This window comes from Rhinichthys klamathensis, unplaced genomic scaffold (assembly GCF_029890125.1).
Source record: "Rhinichthys klamathensis goyatoka isolate OS25496 unplaced genomic scaffold, OSU_Roscu_1.1 h1tg000111l_1, whole genome shotgun sequence".
NCBI lineage: Eukaryota > Metazoa > Chordata > Actinopteri > Cypriniformes > Leuciscidae > Rhinichthys > Rhinichthys klamathensis.
The window spans coordinates 15,439,121-15,454,952 of record NW_026606649.1 but is presented as its reverse complement, the minus strand read 5'-3'; the positions used below and the strand labels follow the sequence as shown (position 1 = coordinate 15,454,952).

The window sequence follows — 15,832 nt, the reverse complement described above, 5'->3', positions numbered from 1 at the left end:
CATTCATCAGGCAAAACTGACTTTCATTGAAGAAGGAGAACCGAGTAGAACCAAAATGTAACCAAAATATTTTAAGATCTAGGATGCCAAACCACACAATTCATCTGACTGTTGATTCCTTTAAGGTGCCCTAAGTAATTGCATGTTTATGGATACGTCCAAAAGCTTAGGCAGCTGACTTGTTGCCTCTACTATCAGGCAATGACTTCACAGCAGTGTTTGCACACAAAGGTATCTCACAAAACTGACTTCAGACAGGACTTCTGAGGAAGCATAACAGTCTAATCATCTACAACAAAACAGAGGAAGCTTTGGTGATAACTAAGCACATATTTAATTACTATAATACTAATTTCGCACTAGAAAAGGAAATCAAAAGTTGAAAAACTCATTCAAAAACCTTAATTTACACACAAACTGACCACCAACCACAACTTTCAGCACAGGATGGTATATGGGCAACAAAGAATACATCTATGCTGCCTTCAAAAATCCATTGGATGAAGGTATCGCAGCAGACAGAATGTGGCAGAATCATTGGATTCGGGATTGCCTTGTTTCCTTCCTACGCTTGGGAAGGCATCATTTTTCAGCTTTTAGACGCAGGCTATGGCTGTCCGAAATCGCATACTCTCTTGAATAGGTTCTTATTTAGAATAAGTAATCTACAACCGCTAAAAAGGTATGTTCTATATAGTATCAGTGTGTGTAGTATGAATGTAATCAGGACATAGGCCTACTACATTCACCATGTTGCCATTATTATGTGACTACCAGCATCAGTTAAGTTGCTTCTCCACTATTCATGAATCCTCTCCCGTGGCTTCATGGGATAGTAAAGTGTCCATCGTATGCACACTGTAGAATCTCGCCGGAAGAAATAGATAATCTGGGTACTTTTTGCCGACTCTTTTATGAGTGCTGTGAATTCGAACATCTTTTTTATTTTTCGCCTACTATATAGAGGAAAGTATGCGATTTCGGATGCAGCCTTTGTTTCACTAGCTTTTATTTGTCTCCCTAAACAATCTATACAACATCATTAAACTCTCTGCTGCCACCATCAGCTCTGGAGCACCATGAAGGTACAGCTCTTTCTAGGCAACTGACATAACAGGAGTCACATCTGAGATTACTTTTTTCACTGAAACACTTCAAATGTTCTTAGTCAACAATGAAATTATTTCATTTTCATTTTCAGCCAGCAGCGTTTACCTTTTTCACTGATGGACTCACTTTCCAGCTCCACATCCTCACAGCTGGTGTACTCTGGTGTGGTGGCCAACTCCTCCTCTGAGCTGCTGAAGCTGCCCATGGTTCTGAGCTTGCCAAGGCGTTTGCTTCGGTTGGGTCGAGGTGGAGGAGGCCGAACCGATTCGGATTGGTCTGAGCTTAGGGAGTCATTTCGCAGCATGCTATCCATTTTGTCCCGATTGTTCCTGCGCATAGCTGAGCTAGGGTCCAAGTGGTGCTGTTGGGGTATGGGTTTCCTTGTTGGCTCCGCCAGTCCTCGCCGGCTTTCACCCAGCACAGGGCTGCGGTGTGGTGTTGGTGGGCTATGATTCGACATCCGATGTCCCGGTGAGCTCCTGTCCTCAGAGTATGAGAGTTGACTTGGACCTCCCAATAGAGGGAGGCGCGACTTCCGCAGACCGGGGCCATGCAGAGGCTCGTCAAGTTCTGTATAAGCAAGTGAGACGTCGCTATGGCGCCGCTCATGCCGAGCCCGTGACACCTGGGCGTGGATGCGCATCTGCTCCTCGTAGGGCTGGGGTTTGACCGGGTAGCGTGCCAGGTTGGGGTCACTGCGGTAACGGGCCTGGTATTCCTCCTCACGGCGCCTCTGGAGTTCATAGTCGTCTAACTGGCCGTCCAAACGCTGGCCTTGCGAGTGCCAGCGTCCTCGACTGTCTCGATAATCTCCCACCTCGTTGTACATTCTTGAACTCCTTGGCGAACGGCCAGGGTCACGTCCGTAGTCGGACGGAGAGCGAGGCATGCCACCTTCAGCCGGGGCATACTGCAATCCTCCTTCCCCCTCCCTTTGGTTATATGCCGCGTTTGGGTCCCTGGATGCTGATGGGCTTCTGTTTCTAAGAACGGAAAAAGAAAATAATGTCAGTGTGACTAGTCAATACAGTGAGGCAAGGCTAAAGCAAATAAACTAATGTAGACCATCACAATGAGCTTCGGGCACTTCCATTTATCTTCAAGAAATTCAGACAAGAGATGTTTAAAGCTACATACTTAAAAAATTAACTAGAGGGTAAGTTGTCTGAACAACTAATCTGCATTAAGGAAGCACTGTATATTACTCTGATTTAGGGTAATACCCAAGACACATTTAAGATGTGTTTCACGTTGGATGCATTCTTGTGTTCAAAAATAGCTGGATATAGCACTAAAGACTGGAACAAGGTCTCAGCATGTTCATGGTGCAGGATGCTAAAGACTGGTCAGAAATCATGAGAATAATCATGATTACTTTATTACATGGGCAGCCTCAATTTTAACAGTAAAAAATAAAGATCAAATCTGCATTCAGTTTCGTGGAGGGAATCTCATTCCATTGGAAAATGTTTCTCAGGTTGCAACATCTAATATTACTCTAATAGACAGAAAACCACACAATTCTAGAGGGTATAAAATTATAGAATTAATACAAAATAAATATTTTTCAATGATTTTTTCTTCTTCAATACAATTACAATAGAGCCAATTTTTTTTATTTTGGAAACAAAGTCACACTTTTTTTCTCACACAGTATAAATAAACCTTTATGCATAAAAATATTTTTGGCATTAAAAAAAAACCCTGAACTAGTTAGGGGTGCGCCGATCCGATATTCGGTATCGGTATTAGTCCGATACTGGCCAAAATCACTGGATCGGATATTGTATGAATCGCGGGAGTATATTCCGATCCGATACGACCACGGACCTAGTCCTAAACTGTCAAACAAATGCTTAACAACACCTGAGAGACATGCCGTAAAGAGAGATGAGCAACATGCATCACGCTGCAGCTGCACGCAGGGTCGCCAGATTTTCACAACAAAACCCGCCCAATTGCATTTTAAAAAGTAGCCAATCGCGTTTCGGGGTGTGAGAGGGAGCGCTGACTTGGCAACACTGGCGTCACGTGAACAGTAGCTAGAACGAGTAAGGTGAGACCTGTCAGCAATTATCATGTCAGCTGTGTGGAGTTATTTTAAAAAAGTGTGCATTTTGTTTTGTGAGTCTCCGCAACGGCGATAGATTGGAGCGCGTCCGAGTGAAGATTGTGCGCGCGCCACAAGAGAACACTGTATCCGTGCAACTGATAGCAGCGGCAACGAGCGCTCAGCTTGATTTAAAAAAACAAACACATTTTAGCGCTAGGTCTAACTATGTTAATTAATGCTCTGTTAAATGGAGATGTTTTATTTATTTGTATTACATCTGTGCCTCATAATGTTTCAAAAGTGGTGGGGGGCAATATCGATCCTGAGAAAAAGTGGCTGGGACATGTCGCACCCTCAAATTACACCTATGATCCCCAGATGTTACATGTGAAAAACTTTAGAGCTTGGACTGTCTACCCAAAATGTTTTTCCCCTTTATTAGGTGTAATGGCCTAGTAGAGTTTAATTTGTGAGTGGCTTATTGTACTATTCTGTTCTATTGTACATTTTATAATGGAGATACCATTATTTTTATGGTAGGTTATACTTATTTAAGTTATGACTACATAGAGTTTTGTGTTACATCCAGTATTTGGCACTGGAATTATATATTTTTTTATTTGCACAGTTGGACTTTAAATTTAATTAATTGAATGGTGCTGAATAATTAAAAATGCTGCTACAAGTTCTGTTTAAAAATTATTTTAATAAAAATTAAGCAGCAGTAGATGTTGTGGGCTACGTATTTCTTCCTTTAGGGGAGTAGAACATTTATTGCACTATTTGAGCATGATGCTTTTTAGATGGCTAGGTTAATCACAGTGCATCCTCCTGACAAACGTGTTATTAACAGCTTAATTAAGAGGGAGAAAAATATGGTATGGTATTGTATCAGTATCGGTATCGGCAGATACTCAAGTTTGTGGTATCGGTATCGGACATGAAAAAGTGGTATCGAGCCACCCCTAGAACTAGTAAGCCATCCTGATCTATGCATAATTACCAGACCCTCAGACTAAACTGTTTGACGCAAACAGTCACCTAAAGTTCACTGCCCAAGAGTCCATACCCATTTGGCTTCAGGACTCTCTTGTTTAAGCAGGCATACGTCAACAAGCATCACTGTTGTTCCTGCCCTGGAGCTCTTTCATCGTGAGGAGCCCACAGGGACTGTGAGAGTGGGCAGTTGGATCGGGTTCGGTGGTCTGGGAACTGTCTGCCATAACAGACCTTTGAGCCATGGGTTTCATAGTGGTTAACCTTTAAGAGCAGAGAGTTCGGCTCTGGCCACAATCATGAGGAGAACTATGTCACACTGAGTTTATTTACCTCTCTTTCTTTCTTTCTTTCTTTCTTTCTTTCTTTCTTTCTTTCTTTCTTTCTTTCTTTCTTTCTTTCTTTCTTTCTTTCTTTCTTTCTTTCTTTCTTTCTTTCTTTCTTTCTCATTACCTACGTCATGTCATGCCAGCCAGTGTCACTTACAGCATATGCCACTACTCTCCAGCACTGTTTCAAAAAGGAGACAATGGGATGGGTGTGATTGTAAAAGTAAACATCACTTTTACTATTGCTCATACTTACAGTTAGTGATTTGAGCAAACCCATTACCCTAAATAAACCCTAAATAAAACTTCATTGTGTAACTCATCTCTCATTGTTTGTGTTTTAGGCACGAATGATACTTCAAATCATGTGACTGAGCATCAGTAAAGCACCGAGAAAACTTTGGCAACCACCCAAAATACCTTACCATTGCAGTAGGGAGTTTTTGCATGGGCAAACATTTTACTTTTATTGACACGGGCGATACATCATTAAATTAGTGTGCAGAGTCAGCAGCAGTACCATATTGAGCTGTACCATATTCCAGCACTAAATGATTTCTAAATGACTAAATTGTGACATCAACCATTGAGCCATCATGATTGCAATGTTAACCCTGTGCAAAGCTCTATGAGCTTCTCAATCAGGGGTGCGTTTCCCGAAAGCATCGTTAGCCAACTATGGTCGCAAGTTCCGTCGTTATCAGCATAGTTCAACGAGTCGATGTTTCCCGAAACCTCTCGACCTGTGGTTAGAAGCATAATTTCTAGATTCCATGACATGTGGACTTAATAAATCCGTATCTTGAGCAAAATAAGCAAGCTGACATTCAGTACAACCTGTGTCTTTTATTTAGAATACATAAAAATGTAATTTACATCTTTGAGTTTGTCAAGAGATTTAAAGCACCGTTTTTGAAGACTGCGCATGTGCAAAAGTAAGAACGAGCCTCTGATTGAATCTGTAAATAAGCGAAATAACTGAGAAAAATATAGAAATATTCCTCAGACACCATGTCTGTAATTTATATCAAAACATCTAGCATTGATTCGATCTCAAACAGTTTCATTAAAATAAGTTATTATTACTTCACCACGTGCGTGACGTCATAAACCAACGTGGTTGAACGACCACTTTGCGACAATATGGTTTCGGGAAACAGTCGTGACTAGCTAGTTGATTTCTTTAACGATGCATCTTACTATGGTAGTGAAGCATTGAGTTATGTCGTACGGGAAACACACCCCAGAGCAGCCCGACACAGCAGGAGAATATTTTATAACATTCTCTGTACGTGTACAGTACACTATTACAACATTGGAGGTTGTTTTCTTTAAAATAAAGGCCATCTTGAGCACAGATGACTGTGTACATAACAGTATTTTTACACCCAGGTAAAAAAAAAAAAAAAACTTCAGTATTGCACTATTTGTGTATAGAAATTCCTTACAATGGCTATTGAACTAAAGATCCCAAACACTGATTCCTCATTTCCACTGAAATAGTGCTTGTGTTAGAGTTGAATCAAATGACTAACTATGTCCCTACAAATTTTAAAATCCAATTTAGCTTATTTTATGTTCATTTAGTATCATGAGGTCATGAAGTAATTTAAATATATAACAATTACAATGTATAGTAATACATTTACAAATGATTTTGTAAATAAACACAATTTATTAACTCAGTAAGGTTACAAAAATAGGATGGAATATAGTCAAATAAAAACATCACATCTGGTTTTAGAACATATACAACACATTAGAACATATATTTTAAAGTAGTCTCTGAAGTAGCTGAATTTATTTGTTCAAAAAATACAGTAAGAACTGTAATATTGTGAAATATTTCAAATAACTGTTTTCTATTTGAATATATTTTAAACCGTAACAGAAGTCATTACTCCAGTCTTCAGTGTCACAAGATCATTCTAATATGCTGATTTGCTACTCAAGAAACATTTATTATTATCAATGTTGAAAACACTTCATATTTTTTTTATTTTTCAGAATTCTTTAATTAATATAAAGTTTTTTTTTTTTAAACAGCATTTATTTGAAATAGAAATCTTCTAAAACATTATAAACGTTTTACTGGCACTTTTGATCAAATAAATGCATTCTTTTTGAATAAAAGTTTTTTTTTTTTTTTTTTTTATCTTACTGACCTCAAACCTTTGAATAGTAGTAGTGTATATTATAACAATATATATAGTAAAATAATATGTTCACATTCAGGGCATTGATACTGCATAGAAAGGAACTCAACCCCATTAGGATGCTCAAAACAGCATCTTAATGAGACAAAAAGAGGAAGACAAATTGAATAAGTGTAAATTCTATATCTATGCAAACCTCACCACGAGCATGATAAGCTTTCCTAACTGTACGGCCAGCTCTGTGCGGGCATTACTCAGGCGTTATAATTACTCGTCTCGGAACATCTGTACGCCTGTCACAAAACCGTCAACTAAGCAGCATTCGGTGAGAGCCACTCAACTGTCACACAAACGCTGCACAGGCAAAAAAAAAAAAAATTCTTCCATGGCCGAGCGCGTCACGCATGCACGCACCTGTCAGTCAAGAGCTGCACATCTGGGCTGCGGGCGCAAGCATGTTGAGTGTGTGGCTGCATCAACCACAAATCCCTGTTTGAGCGCTGTGCACCACACCGCTACGCTGAAGGGCTGAAGAGGTCCAGCTGGGGGGAAACCAGGTCACCACTACAGTAAACACAAGCACTACTCCCGTAGTACAGCAGCTGCTAGCTTAGCACATCATCCACCCCTCCCAGCATGCCCTCACACACGGAGGAGTTACGGTCAGGCCGTACCGGAGCGAAGAGTCAATTCTAGAAAGCCGAAGTAGGCCGAGAGGTGCCGACGGGTGCCGACAGGCCGAACGCACGAGGAGCAAAGGCTTCTGGGAGCGGAGAGCAGTGTTACTATTTAATGCTGTTATCACAGGCTGTATTTAGCTGGAGGTCAAGCACGACTTTACCCTGCAAGGAGGATTATGGTACTTAGCTGATTACTGGCTGCCTGACGGTTATTGCCTACCAATTGTACGGCTTGGGAACTCCTTCTCCGAGTGCAAGACTGGATTTCGGCATAATCATCTTCCTCTTTGCCCCGGGAAACTCCAAGAACAAAGCGACACAATATCCCAGTGAAATAAACCTCTCTCGATATGATGTATCAGCACATATAACTTGGCTGTCTCAGCATGTATATGCAGCAATTGCATGCATGTGTGTGTGGGGGGGGGGGGGGGGGGGGGGGGGGGGCGGGGGGGACATTTCCCTGAGCTCTGAGCAGGTGTGGGCATGTTCACAAATATTAATAAATCTGGTGTGTGTGTGTGTGTGTGTTGAGGAAAACACAACAGTCCAGTCTCTTTCTCAGCAGACAGATTATCTCAGGGCCTTGTGAGCATGTGTGCATAAATGCATCTGTGTGACAGTGAGAACATAGCGCCACCTACAGTCAGTGACATATAATACACTGTAGGTGATTGGTGTTAATTAAGTGGGTGTACTACAATTATATAAAAATTAAGTGTATATTTTATGTTAAAATTAATTTTATTTTAATAGCCCATGCAGATATCTACAAAAAAAGTATAGTATCGACAAAAAAAGTATAGTAAGGAATGTAGGGCTTCACGATTTGAGGGAAAAATCGAATTGCGATTTTTCTGATAAAAATTGTGATTGAGAATTTAAAATGTGATAAAAAAATCTGTTTGCTGTTCATGTTTGTTGCGCTGCACAATTTGGCCAAAATGTTGTGATTGTATATAAGTATGGCTGTATAATAATAATAATAATAATAAAATATATTAAATAAAAATATAAAAATTACTATATAAAAACAAAATAAATATTAATATTGTAATCAAGATTTTTTTATTATAACAATTACTTTATTTTACATAACAACTGTAAAATTACAATACTAATATTTATGGCTTAATTTCTTCAATTTTAAATTTTGACAAAACCGCAGGGAGCTTAAATCTTCTCTTTTGTTAATAATCACTTCTCATTACAAGTATGGGCAGATGGTTGGTATATGCTGTGTTTCCAAGCGACTCAAACTCAGAACTGCTGCTCACGTGTAAATGAGCACAGTGCCGTGCTTTTCTCTCAAACACACAGCACATATATATTTATTTAATAAAATTGCAGCCTTCGTGATTTGATAATTGCACTTAGCCATATCATGATTTCGGATTTATTTTTGATTTACCGTGAAGCCCGACTGGAATTGTATTCAGAACCTTATTCAGAACCAAAATGATTTTCTAAAGATTTTAATAATTTGAGGTTGTGTTAACAGTTCTTTAACACCTGCATTTATCTGCCAGTGTGAATGGAACACTGTACTAAACAGTGCCACTGCAGAATAAATTATATTTTAGCTTGCGGTTTAAATTCAATGTGAAAATATTAATATTGCATTGTAGGCAGCAAAGGGAATGACTCTTATGACCCTATAGTCTTTTTTCCAATTCATCAAAAACACGAGTCAGTGAGAGTGGTTACTGAATTAATTACTCGCTTACTGAATCACAAGTCAGATCACTTTCAGTCATGTCTGACTGTTCCTGTGTTATGTAGTATTTAAGGTTTCTGAGGCTTTTAAACAGTGTAATCATTGTATTTTGAAATGCTATGTATTTTTAGTGTTTTTATTTATTATGTAGCTAGGACATAATATATACCTAAAGTTAAGACAGCATTTACGCCAACCACTGTGCTATTAAAATCTGTGTAAAATCTGTGTAAACACCTTGCCAGCACAGCAATGCCCTAGAAACCACCTAGAACATTCTAAGCAACTGCACAGCAATAAATTGGAAACCACCTACATCCTGCATTCAGTCTTCAGTGTCACATAATCCTTCAGAAATCCTTCAGAAATGTTATGCTGATTTGAGACATTTCTTAATATTATCCATGTTGAAAACAGCTGCTTCAGTTTTATATAGAATCCGGGATGCATTACCATTTAAAAAAAAATATTTTATAAAATCAATACTTTGCATTAAAATGATCAAAAGTGACAAACAAAACATTTATAATGTTACAAAATATTTCTATTTAAAAAAATGCTGTTCTTTTGAACTTTTTATTCATCAAAGAATTATAAAAAATCATCAGTTTTCACACACAAAAAAATGAAGCAGCACAACTGTTTGTATTCAGCATTGATAATACTAAATATATATATATATATATTTTTTTTTTTTTGCAGTAAATCAGTATATTAGAATGATTTCTGAAGGGTTATGCACATTTGATTCCTTTGACAGGAATGATTTTCATTTTCAAATATATTAACATTTTAAATTGTAATAATATTCCATAATTTCACTGTTTTTGATCAAATAAATGCAGCCTTGGTGCGCATAAGAGACTTCTTTCAAAAACAAAAAAAACGTAATTATTCCAAACTGTTGACCAGTAGTGTATAAGATGAAATTTCCAGAAATAAGAAATAAAATGATAAATATCCAGATTTGTCTAATATTAAATAATCTAAGTCATCTTAAGGCCCTCTAGTGGGCCCCGGTCCCCTGATTGAAAACCACTTTAAAAGCGAGAAATGACACACTGCACCTTCTCAACTGATGTTGCTAACCTAGTAGAAAGGTTCATCATCCAGTCCCATTTTAGGACAGATGGTATAAATCAAATCCGCCCAGTACATTGATTTCAGCAGAGCATTCGTGTTGTGATCGGCCCGTTGGACCCTCCACACAGTGATCAGACAGCAGCAGAGATCACAGCCTCTCACCAAGGGGGATGCGTCTGACCTGCTTCCATGTAAAAGCTCTAAGACTGCCTTATTAGCATCTCAAGACACACACACACACACACACACTGTAAGTAGGGCATACCCCAGTAGAGCGGGACACACTCCATAAAAGAGGTGCAGAAAATTCAGGGAATCAGCCACAACAGTGAGGTAAATAGACCTTCCAATAAGAAATCAGGGCGCAAGTATGAAAAATATATATTCAATACATAAACCTTAAGAGGTACACGAATGATTAATTAAAAATACCATGGTCTCATCACAGTTTTTTAGATGGTACCATAGCCACACCATGGTTTTTAGACATGTACTGTACCATGGTAATACAATAGTAAATAATAATAATTCAGTATCATGGTATTTTTTCAAGGTACATGATGCCATTCATTACCATACGTCACTTTACCATTATACCGTACAAAAGTGCATTAAACGGAAGTTCCCTTTCAAGGGAACTCGAGCTGCGTTTGAGACGCGGTGGGAATGCTCTGCGTGATTGCGTCGTGAAGCCTCTGTACAATCAGTCCAATGAGAGAGCAGGACGTCATGTGACGTCATAGACCAGGAAACTATAAAGCACCCCTGAAAACAGACCGCGACAGCTTCTGTTGCCTTCAGCAAGCGATCTCTGTACTCTGTCTTTGTCTATTTATTGTTGTCTGTCAAGCACACTATATATATCATTATTATGGCGAAACAAGAGTGTAAGCGTTGTGTTGTTCCTTGACCTCGTTTTCTCACGGGTGGGGACACACATCAGCTTTGTGTGGCTTGTTTGGGAGTGGAGCATGCCCAGTCAGTTCTCGAGGGAGCTGACTGTGAGCATTGTGAGAAGCTATCTATGAGAACGCTCCGCTCCCGCCGGGCGTTCTTTGAGGAGGACGGTTCGGTTCGCGTTCCCCGAGGTGCGGGTCCCGCTGTCGCCGAGGCACAGCGGCGGCTTTCATCTTGGGGTTCGCATATGGATCTAGTAGCGGGGCTTGAGACGGGCCCCGCCCTTTCTCAGCCCTTACCTGCTGGATCCAGTGCCTCTGCCCAGGAAGGAGCCCGCGCTGCGGCTTCTCCTTCCCAGGTCGAGGCACCAATGCTGAGACTATCCAGTTCTGAGGAACTGGATGTCGCCAGTGTTGACATGGGGGATTATGAGTCTTCGCCAGCTCATACCTCCGGTGATGAGGAGCTTTTGGAGGTATTATCTCATGCTGTAGCTAGATTAAAGATCGATTGGCCAGCCGATGAATCTGAGAGTGTTACTAAGAAGAGTTTGTTAGATGAAAGATTTCTACAATCTAGAACACTACCTCCACGTCGGGGACTACCGTTCTTTCCTGATCTCCACACTGCAATGTGCAATCTGCAATCCTAGCAATGTGTTAGGTGCTGCTGATTATGGTTATATGACGGTGCCTCGGGCTGAAGAGACGCTCGCGAGCTATCTCTCTCCCGAGTCAGCGTCATCATTAAAAGCCCCGACGTTACCCACCAGACCTCTAAAGTCTACATCTTCTCTGGTGGGTAAAGCATACTCGGCAGCAGGTCAGGCTGCGTCATGCCTGCACACGATGTCTATCCTGCAGGCGTACCAGGCTGATCTGCTGAAAGATATTGATGATCGTGAGGAAGTGAGTGCAGACGTAATTCGAGAATTACGTTGTGCAACAGACCTATGGTTAAATCTGTCAGATATCAAAGATAAGGATAGGTCTGTTCTGTTGGACGCTCCGCTTTCGCCTTCCAGTTTATTCGGCGACGCTATCAACTGTGTCGTCGATAGGTTTCAAGATGCAAAAAAGCAGTCGGCTGCGTTCCAAAGGTTCCTTCCTCGATGATTTGAAAACGTTTCTGAGACTGCCGGCCGTAGAACTTTTATTAAGTCCGAGCAGCCTCAGCCGAGTACCAGCTCCTCACAGCGCAGAGTGCGCCAAAAACAAAGCGTCGCGGCCCGGGCTCCTCCACAATCTGGGGAACCTGGGTGGCGGTCGCAGTCCAGGCCAGCTAGGGGTAGGCAAGATTTGAGGACTGTCATCTCTAAAAAAGTCTGGACTAAGAAGAAGTCCTGACTCACAAGGGGTCAGACTTCTGAGGGTGGTCCCCTCCGGGGAGGGACGGTTTCGAGAAATCGTTCCTCCTCGGCGCCCTATGGGGGGCGATACTCTGAGGGGTATCGCAGCGCTGCCACATCGGTTGTTCCCTGCCGGTTCGCCGTTTCAGGGCACCGAGGTGTCAGCGTCCCCATACGGTCCTCCGAGGAGGGTCGTAGAACGGTCAGTTCGGTTGTTCCCTGCCGGTTCGCCGCTTCAGGGCGCCGAAGTGTCCGTTCAACCAAATCCTGAGGCCAGTCTCGAGAGACTGGTTCCCTTAGTGGAATTCATGGCAGCGTGGAAACTACTGCCAGATATTTCTCAGTGGGTCCTGCATGTGATAGAAAAGGGTTACAGAATTCAGTTCGGTTCTCGTCCGCCCAGATTTCTGGGGGTCCTCCCCACGGTGGGCTCGGGTTATGGAGCAGGAAGTGCTGACGCTTCTGCAAAAAGGGGCTATAGAAAGGGTTCCTCCTACCAGCAGAGAGTCTTCATCGTTCCCAAGAAGGATGGGGGGTTACGTCCTATTCTAGATCTGCGTCAGCTAAACGGCAGAGTCCAGAAACTCAAGTTCAAGATGCTTACACTCAAACAGATCGTAACACAGATTCAGTCCGAGGACTGGTTTGTCACAATAGACTTGAAGGACGCTTATTTTCATATATCCATCCATCCTCATCACAGGAGGTTCCTGAGGTTCGCTTTCGGGGGCGAAGCGTACCAATATCGGGTTCTTCCATTTGGCCTAGGTCTATCACCCCGCACTTTTACGAAATGCGTGGATGCAGCACTGGCTCCTTTCAGACTCCAGGGCATCCGCGTATTAAATTATATCAACGATTGGTTAATTCTAGCTCAGTCCGAGCAGTTGGCGGTTCGGCATCGAGATGTCGTTCTGTCACACATAAAGAAGTTGGGGTTATGGCTAAACACCAAGAAGAGTGTGCTCCTCCCAGCACAGAGGACCCCTTTTCTAGGGGTAGTGTGGGATTCGACAACTATGCAAGCACGATTGTCTCCAGCAAGTATATATAAAGAATGTGAAACTAGGCCAGTCACTCACTGTGAAACAGTTTCAGAGACTGTTGGGGCTCATGGCAGCTGCGTCCAATGTTATCACTCTTGGCCTTCTGTACATGAGACCCCTGCAGTGGTGGCTCAGAACCAAGGGGAAATCCGTTTCGCACGATCAAGGTCACGCGGCAATGCCTACGTGCCTTGGTCATGTGGAAGAAACCTTGGTTCCTCGCCCAGGGCCCAGTTTTGGGAGTTCCTTGTCGACGCGTCACGCTATCGACGGATGCTTCCCTTACAGGCTGGGGGGCGGTCATGAGTGGCCGCTCGGTGACAGGTCTATGGCAGGACCATCAGCAGTCTTGGCATATAAACCGACTAGAGATGATGGCAGTATTTCGGGCTCTCAAGTACTTCCTGCCAGACCTGAGGCCATCCTTAAAAATATTTTGGTTTGCAGTAACAGCAAAAAAAAAAAAGGGTCGGTAGGTAGGTCTATATTTTTTTTTTTCAAAATTCAATGAAAAAAAAAAGGACAATTTTGGTCATGGTGATTACGTCGGTATGAATTTAAACAAATTTGCATATCGTGACGCCACTGACTGTGTCTTCAACCCATGCCTTTGGGCGCACCATTGCGAACCTCATTCTGATACAGGTTATAGACAACAAACGATTTGAAATCTTTGTCAAAAAACATGTTTATTGCATTAATTCCAGCTGCATTCATTTGGGGAAAAAGAGAGGATTTTCAGAGGGAAACAAATAAATTAAAATGACTAATCTCACCAGCGCCGCGCCGACCAATAAAACAGCGCATTTGGCACTATTCGTTTAAATTGGACCCATAAACATCTGCTATTATTAACGGAAATCAGTGAGGTCAAATGGCTAGGCGCATTGTAGAAACTATATTAAGTAGTCCTGACATATTATGGAATGGTCGATTTTCTTTAGTGTAATTTAGTACATTTCGATATGGGATGTGCTGTTTTATTGGTCAGCGCGGCGCTGGTGAGATTAGGTCGCGCAAGCAAACACTTCCTCCCTGCGCTGTCGAGTCTGTCGCGCTCGCGCGTCTCGGTCCATTGAGCCGCACAGATTACATGTCCGCGCTGCGCGAACTCTGTAACACCGCGCCGTTTCATCCCACTTTCGGTGTGTTTGGCTTCCCATACTTATGTGTGTTTGTCAGAGCCTGCCATTGCTGTGTGACGCGCATTCGCGGCGGCCATACCGTGACGAGCTGGACGTGCTCCGAGAAAAGGCCGTTAACATCTATTCCCTATTTGACCATTAAGAATTTCGAATAATGAGCGCCTAAATGTAGGCTCATACAGACGTATTTCACAAGCAGCCGAACCATTGACCGAGCGCGAACCATTGACCGTGAATGAAACGAAGCGAACGCACAGACCATAGTGTGACATGCGTAAAACAATAGTGTAAACATAATCATCATAGATGACGCCACGGGTTTTTATTTAAAAGAAAGAACGTAGCCTATGCAATATTCACAATACTTACTATAATATAATTGATATTTTATTGGATTTATATTAGTTGTTTGAAGAGTAAAAAAAAAATCGGTCGGTCTTAATGCAAGTTTACAACCGCAAGTCGGTCGGACTAAAAGAAAAAAAATAATAATAATTTGGGTCGGTCCTAAATTGACAGGGTCGGTCGGGTTACGGCAAACAAGAATATTTTTAAGGATGGCCTGAGAGGCCGTCATGTGCTTGTCCGCACGGACAACACATCAGTGGTTTTTTACATCAACCATCAGGGGGTTTTGAGGTCCCGATTATTGTGCAAGTTGGCTCAACAGATCCTCCTTTGGGCCCAGGGGAAGTTGCTGTCGCTCAGGGCAGTATACATCCCAGGGTGTCTGAATGTAGGGGCAGATATCCTGTCAAGACAGGGGCTGAGGCCCGGGGAGTGGAGACTTCACCCCGAGGTGGTGGAGCTCCTATGGGAGAACTTCGGTCGAGCCCAGGTCGACCTTTTTGCATCTTACGATACAACCCATTGTCCACTTTGGTTCTCCCTCACGCAGCCAGCTCCTCTCGGACTGGACGCTATGGTGCAGGTGTGGCCGAGGCTACACCTTTACGCCTTTCCCCCGATATCAATGCTCCCGGGAGTTCTGGAAAGGGTTCGCCAGGAAGGGGCTCATCTATTATTAGTAGCCCCGCACTGGCCGACCAGAGTGTGGTTCGCGGACCTAGTGTCCCTCCTGGACGGCTCTCCGATGGAGATTCCGGTCAGGAGGGATCTGCTTTCCCAGGCGGGGGGCACGATATTTCACCCTCGCCCGGAGTTGTGGAAGCTGTGGGCTTGGCCTCTGAGGGTGCCCAGCTCATAAGTTCCGGTCTCTCGACTGAGGTCGTGGAGACCATCCTTCAATCCAGAGCTCCCTCCACGAGAAAA

The 15,832-nt window shown here is 42.4% G+C and overlaps 1 protein-coding gene across 16 annotated transcripts in view; it reads right to left on the bottom strand.

The window, feature by feature from the left end:
* Positions 1-15,832, bottom strand: part of rims2b (regulating synaptic membrane exocytosis 2b) — a 232,465-nt gene that overhangs the window by 130,538 nt on the left and 86,095 nt on the right. For all 16 annotated transcript variants that reach the window (XM_056254608.1, XM_056254605.1, XM_056254609.1 and 13 more), the window contains exon 6: positions 1,216-2,093. In XM_056254608.1, the coding sequence (XP_056110583.1) occupies positions 1,216-2,093 (878 nt within the window). The remainder of the gene's footprint in view (positions 1-1,215; positions 2,094-15,832) is intronic.